Source organism: Drosophila obscura, unplaced genomic scaffold (genome assembly GCF_018151105.1).
Source record: "Drosophila obscura isolate BZ-5 IFL unplaced genomic scaffold, ASM1815110v1 contig_46, whole genome shotgun sequence".
Lineage (NCBI taxonomy): Eukaryota > Metazoa > Arthropoda > Insecta > Diptera > Drosophilidae > Drosophila > Drosophila obscura.
In genome coordinates, this window is record NW_024542835.1 from 2904341 (window position 1) to 2911616 (window position 7276).

A 7276-nucleotide genomic window follows, 5' to 3' on the forward strand; every position below is an offset into this window, starting at 1 on the left:
CTCTTCAGTAGTTGCAGCAACAAGAACCACCTCGTCCCGTCATCATCGACGGGGAAACAGGCAGAAACGAATCGCGAAAAAAAAACAAACAGCCGAAAAAAATCACAAAACTTCACACAAAAAGCACTCAAAATATTGTTGATTATGCCAGCACACAGGCGCACCCACCCGGCATGGTTTGTTGGCAAACAAATATTTCGACTAAAAGTTACCCAGTAATCATAGTTTATCACACTCGCGTCCGATCGATTCAAAGCAAATTTCCAACGCAGTAAAAGTTATAGATAAGTTATCCAAATACGGTTTAAAATGTTTAAAATTAGGTATGCCAATAGCTTTACTCTGAGTATAAGCCGACATATTTCTGACGTAAGCGCGATCTCTTCACTGTGACATAAATATATACAAATACAATATACCCTTTTTACTCCATGCCTACTGGATGCAGACAAAAAATAACGCAATGAACGTCGTCATATGGCTCTATTCCCGTTCCGTTCTCTCCGTTCCGTTCATCTGTGCACTCATAAAAACAAAGCAGGAAAGCTCGGCGAAAACTGTTTTTTCGACGTTCGCTCATTCCGCTTTTTCCCAAATTTTCCTTTTTCCGCTTTTCCTTTTTTGAGTGTCTTCGGTGTTTAGTTTTGGGTCATTGCGCATTGTTATTGTTTTGTCAGGGGAGAGGGCATCGGCTGCATATTTGTTCTCCGGCCTTTGCCGCCCAAAAAACTCCCACAACAGCCAGGAGAGAAAGAGATAGGCTATCCAAGGTATAGAGAGAGAGAGGAGAGATACTCGCAGTGCGATACTGTGCAGTGTCTCGTTATCCATTGAAAACTTTGCCTGTGCACCAATTCTGTTTGCATTTCTTTTTTCGGGCCTCTTGTATTTTGGCGTGCTACTCTTTCGGAATCTGGATCCGTTAAAAATCACAATCATTGCAATCACTATAAATGACCAGCTGAAGAACAAATAAATACAATTTTCTAGCTTTCTTATGTGCTTAGAGTCTACAGTAAGACCGTAATTCCAGTATGCCATATTTATTTGTATGCAATAATGCTACATACATATATTATGGATTGTGTGTTGTACTCGTAATACTCGCTAGGTTCATAAAGTATTATTTACTAAGTATTTAATATAAGCTCAGTGTTTTATTAGATCATCAGATCAGATTACTATAGAGCATCGGAACTTCTAGATTCTCCACCTTCGGCTTCATTTTTGTTCGCTTTTCCAAATAACAGTAATTGCTGCCATCATGTTGTGCGATGTGGGTGAAGTGTGAGTGTGAGTGGGCGAGCGGGTATGTGTGTGCGCGCCATAGGGATCCTTAAATTGCATTGCACTAAATGGTGAAAATTGTTGTTGACTTTGCTTTGGTTGTCAGCACAGCTCCAAACTATTCGTACCCCAACACCTATTTCTATTGCTGCCTTGCATTCGGCTAATCACAAACAAACTTGATAAGCTTAAAACTATATTTTAAGCCTTTTGTTTTGGGGGCGGACTTCCTAATTAAAGAGGACGTTGCGAAAGCATTTTCGACCCCGTCAACTTAACTAACAACCCAACTTGCCTTTTAATGACTTTGACTTTTAATTTAATTTAGCGCACACCTGAAAAGTGCTCTCTGCCTTTTAAGCTGCTACCAGCTCCCGTCTGAGTCTCTCCGCCCCATTCAGAGTTGCAGACTTTTCTGAAATCATTTTTCGAACTGCATTTGCATTAAAATTCACTCCAAGCTGGACGGAGGAGTACCTACCGACTTTGCCCTATCTTTTTTGACGCAAAAGTTTTCTCGCAGTTAAGAATAACATTACTAAAGCTTCCTTTCCTGGAATTATCAACAACATGTCAAACTGCCAAAAAGTGTGCAACTCTAAAACGTACTAAGTGCTGTAACTTTGGGTGCTGATAGTTGGGATGAGTCCAAGCCGTTGATGGTAATAAAAAGGATGTAGAAAAATATTCAGAACCTGCACTGAACAGAGATTATAAAACAAAATATTTATCAATTTATACATGATCAAAAGCTGTATGACTCCACCTGTTTTTTTACTGAGATTTCACGAGCAATGGTAATTATGAAAAGTGTTTGCAGAAGGCCAAAATATTTAAATATTGTTATTTAATTCTTGTGAAATATCCTAAAAATAATTATGCTCGCATTGCCAATTTATTTTCCATTTACTTCAAGCCTTTCGCTACTGACTTTTTGATTGCCAGCAGCCCTTCAAAAAATGCTAATTTAATTCACATTTCGGCTTTGTTTTAATTGAATGCATAAATTAAAAATTCGTGCATGTGTGTGCGAGTCTGTCTGTGGCTCTAATTAAACGCCCCATTGCCTAAACACACTCCCACTCCAACACCCTCTGTCCCTGCCACTCAATCACTTTCGCTTAATCAGCGAAGGGCGTCGGGCCAGGTGGGCCGACTCACACCCTCGCAACGCGCCGCACCCCCTCCCAAAAGAAACGAAAGAAATTTCTCAGGCCACGAAAGGGACCCAGGGCCAAACAGAAGCTGATTGCTTAATAATATTTTGTGATGATGTGAATTTACTTTTATTTCTCATTTGGGGGAAAGCCAAGCCCAAAACTCACAGCTCCCCTTCATCATTGGCTTTTGGGGGCAAATCAGCTCAGGGACCCCAAAACAGGTGACAGAATTTTGTTGTTTTTTTTTTTCTTTTCTTTTTTAGGAAAAGCGTGTGAGGCTTGCTGCGTTGCCAAAACATGTGTAAATATTCATAAGAGTGTGTGTTTGTTTGCGTTTCCCTTTGTTTTCGTCAATGTTGAATCGGTTTTCGTTTCCTTTTTGGGGTTGAATCTGCAGGCACGGCACCCTGTTCCACATTTTGCGGCATTTGTTTGCCTCAGCGATAAAAATGTAAATTTATGAAGTTTTAATCAATTTGGGGAATTCTCGCTTTCGTTCTTTGTCGCCGTTTTTTTTCGGGTCTTTGTTCTTCCGTTTGTTTGCGGGCCCCAAAAGGAAAACCCAGACGGCAGACAACAGAAATTTCGTTTTTGCGAAACATTTAAAACATATTCCCGGCTTTTTCGGCCCACTTTCCCTTTTTTTATTTTTTGTTTGGCAGCCGTGTAAAGCGTAGCACCATAAAGACCCTAATAAAATTTTAATTTAGTGTTATTTGTCACCAGAGGGCATACAAACCCGTAATACAGATGAATGTATCTCAATTTGGGCTCTACTGGTTTTCCTTTTTGCAAGAGTTGGGTGTTGAGCTGTGAAATTTAGCCCCAAAATGAATTGTGAACTTGAAGCTGTCCTGCTATTTGGTTCTATTTTAACGCAGCTATAAGAAAAATCTCTTGAAAATGGCTAATTTTATGATTTACTCAAACAATTCATAATATTTTATTGAACTAATTGACACGCCGCAACGCGGCACATACTCGCACTCGTAAATATTGAGCGACGTAACATTTTATTTATTATTTAATTACCATAAAGCAAATACACGAATATCCAGGCAGCTCCCAAACAAATTGATTGTTTATTGCAGGCACACATTAGCAGACGCAGACGCACACGCAAACTCACAGTCACAGTTATTGTATTTCGGGACTGTCACATGCTGCGTATACGCATTGTGGGGAGGAGATTCGGCCTCCGAAGGCAAACCAAAAACCGCCACAAATAATCCACAAGCCGGGATGGTGGGGCGCGGCAGAGAGATGGGAGTTATGAAACACGACCGCAACCCAAGGCGAATTATGAACGGGGACTAGAACGAGATAGAGAGCGCAAGTGCGAGTGGAAGTGGGAGTGGTAGTGGCAGTGAGGGAGGGGGACCAACAACGGAAGCTGTGAGACTGTCACAACTGCGGCAACGGTAATTGCCAATGTCCACTGTCCACGAGAGCAGCACAATCCTGTCGACCATTTGGGAAGCGCTGCCTTTTCTTCTTTATTTATGCTCTTTATGGCCTGGTGGGGTGCCGGAGTGGAGGACAGGGAGCATAGTGGGTGATTTGGTGGTTTAGTGGCTCGGTGCCAGTAGGTGTGGACTACATTACTCCGAGCATAATTTTAATGTGCGTGGAAAGCGATGGTAGCAAGGAGAACTACCTAAACAACAAGCATAAAGCAAAAAGGTTGGTGGAAAGTGCCAGCTATGGGAACCACCGAATGCCATATAAACAATCATATCCCTATCCGAAAGAAAACCGAAACTACACTCTACAGTGATAGACTGTATTCTACCAGAGGCCAATGTTTACAAGACACTGGCAACAAAAATCAGAACTCAGAAAAAATGGTTAGTACAACAGAAACAAAAGAGAGTGCCAAGTGGAGCTATGCTCGTACTCGTAGTGGTTGTGTTGTCACTGTTTAGTTAGTAGTGGTTATTTATGTGCCATTAGCAAGTACCAAAACGCATTTGGAGGCTGGGTTAGGAGGGGGCCTACTCCTCTCGATTTATGCTCCAACCGGCACGGCCAAAATGGTTCATAAATTCTGGCTGTGTGGCGAAAAGTGTGCAACTGGTTTCAATAATTCGGCGGCTCTTATTATCAACAGCAATCATTTATACCTCTCAGTGCTTTTACTCGTTTTGTGCTTCTTTTTCACACACATACACACACACAGTCTCATTGTCGAGTCGTGGGCCTGTTTTATCGGCGTTTGTTTTACTTCCGACATCGGAACCAGAAACGGAAATTTCTCATTTCAGTACATTTCCGCCTCGCGCGCACACACACACGCAGACGAGAGTGGTTGGTGGAGACAGAGAGAAAGGGAGATGGAGTGGGGGAAACATATGCAGATCGTATTCATAATATGGTGGATAGGGTACGAGTAGGTCGGGTTCGCCTTCAAATGAAAAATAAACAAGGGAATCGTATCCAAAGGGCGGGCACAAGCATTCATTGTAACAAATATGCCAGTATTAGAAACGATAAAGGATACGTACAAGGCAGGAGCTAGGAGAATGGAAAAAGGAGAGGGGGCAACGAGAACAAGCACAGAAAATCGCCAGCAAAATGTTTTAAAAACTGCCAAAGGCGTAATTTTTCCTTTCATGTCTTCCCTTTTGTCTTTGGCTAAGGAATTTTCCCAGAACTTTGACTTGATATTGCGAATTGGAGGAGGGTCTCGGGGCCGGAGAGTCGGTGCTAGTAGGTCGATGGCAGTTGACATCGGTTTGTTGTTTTGCAAATTTCCCTCTTGTTTATTGTAATTTCCTCTTTGTTGTTCATTTACGAGTATGTCATTGTGTTACTGTGATTTGTCTTGTGTCTGATGCCACCATGCGGATACGAGTTTTTCAACCTCAATGCGAGCGCTGACCAACAACGAGGGCGTACATATATATGGTTAAGACATTGTGAAGTGCTTTAAATCAATTTGAATATTTATATCTGACTCAGTACATTTTTGTGTCAGCAAACCAACAAAAACAAAATCATCAAAATAATTCATCTAAGTGCCCTTAGGGTATTTTGTGATTTTGGAATAGGCAACAAGATCAGTTAAAAAATCTAAAAATATCAGCGTCTCGACAGGTGAACACAAAATTTAAAATAAAATCCAAGTAAGAAATAATTTAAAAAATTTTGTTTGTAGAATGAATTCAGAGATAGATCTAAGATCTGCGGAGGACAAAACATCCCCCAACTCCATCTCAACGGATTCCACAACCATTGGGGAGACGTTACCAAGCCAAGCTTCGCCTGTGGCCAACTCAACCCCGATACGCAGTACACTGCTGACCGGTGTGCGTACCCATATTTCTGTGGCCTGTGACTCTCCGTTTTTACGTCGCATACCAAAATCGTTTGCCCACATCAAAGGTCGACCGGGTGTAAATAGACAGCCTTCGGTTGCCTACCAATCTCCGAATCTTTTGCGTCGCATACCCAGAACTTTTTCCCACATCAAGGGACGAACAGGTATAAAAATGCCCCCAAATGTCCACCCCAATGCAAGACCTACTTCGAGTGCACATGGAACCGAAGCATCGCCACAGCCTCCTGAAAACGCTCCCTTTGAGCACGTGAGTATAAATGGACAAAATTAAACCTACTCTACATAAGGATTTCATTCAGTTGTTTGAAGCTGAATTGGTAGACGTGGAAGTGCTTGGGTCAGCTGCTGAAACTCTTGGGTCGGCTGTGGAAGTCCTTGGAACAGCTATGACACTCCTTGGAGAAGCTAGTGTCTCGGAGGGGCAGCGGATGCCAGAGCCACAATCCGTGCCGGCGACGGAGGAAATGACAGATAAAAGATACGAATACCCATGTTCTATATCGTAAACGAAACCAAACAACATTTATAACATTTATTGAACACAGAATTGTTGCTTGCTGTTGCCCATAACACCACATAATGTACTAAAAAATCATTTAATTAACCTTGGCGCTGCATTAATTAAATTAAATATCACATATTGAATAGCTCCCGACTCTCAATATGAAATATGTGGAGAGTCTCGAGAATTTGGCGTTAATTTGACACGAAGATTGGTATTAGGGATTGTCCGACCCATTCGTTCGCTCACCTGTACAACTCTTTTCATTCTGTTGCCAAGATATTCCACTTGAGTGAATTTCTGGGCGAAACGAATTCAATTTGCATATTTTGACAGAAGAACCGGACGGAGAACAAAAAATGTGGCCCAGAAGAGAAATTAATGCCTGGCGCTAATTACAAGAATTTATTGAAATCAAAAGTGTCGACTGGCGGAGTGTGGGGAGCGCAAAGAAATGGGAGTGGTCGGTGGGCGGTGGAAATCGGCTTTTCCCCTCCTAGGGTTGAGCGGACGGGTCTTTTGGGCTTTGGGACTCCAATTATTGACACTTGACCAAACGGCCAAGCGACCAAAATGGTAATTTCTATTAAAAACTTTACGAACAATTTTTGTTGGAAAGAATTCCCTCTGATACTTTTTCTCCTGTTTTTGGGTCATTTTTGTTTGAAGCCAACGAAGTAATGAAAGTGCTGGGACGAACAGAAAAGTTTTCGATTTCAGTGCTTTTACAAATTGGCATTAATTAATTTTCAATGTTTTTTCCCGGCTTTTTTTCTTGGTCTCGCACTTGAGAGTTTTTTTGGCAAATTGCACTTGGATTTTAATGAAAAATATTTAGCAATTTGTATGGCAGCAAAGAACACTGAAGGGGAATCGGAGCTTGCATTATATTCCTAATCCCACAAAAACCAGCTTTACGACAAGGAAACCTCAATTAAACGCACGCGACTGTGTTTAGTCAAATATATGTATGTACAGTGCACACCT

The 7276-nt window shown here is 41.7% G+C and overlaps 1 protein-coding gene across 1 annotated transcript; it reads left to right on the forward strand.

The window, feature by feature from the left end:
* Positions 1-5446: 5446 nt before the first annotated feature.
* LOC111071761 lies at positions 5447-6391 on the forward strand. The gene is made up of 3 exons (XM_022363268.2): positions 5447-5543; positions 5605-6034; positions 6087-6391. Exons 2-3 carry the CDS (start codon positions 5606-5608, stop codon positions 6291-6293), a joined length of 636 nt encoding a protein of 211 aa, XP_022218960.2. The 5' UTR covers positions 5447-5543; position 5605; the 3' UTR covers positions 6294-6391.
* Positions 6392-7276: the final 885 nt, after the last annotated feature.

Coding starts and splice junctions, on each gene's coding strand:
- LOC111071761 (XM_022363268.2), top strand. CDS start 5,606: ATGAATTCAGAGATAGATCTAAGATCTGCGGAGGACAAAACATCCCCC. Junction 6,035..6,086: donor AAAACGCTCCCTTTGAGCAC/GTGAGTATAAAT, acceptor GATTTCATTCAG/TTGTTTGAAGCTGAATTGGT.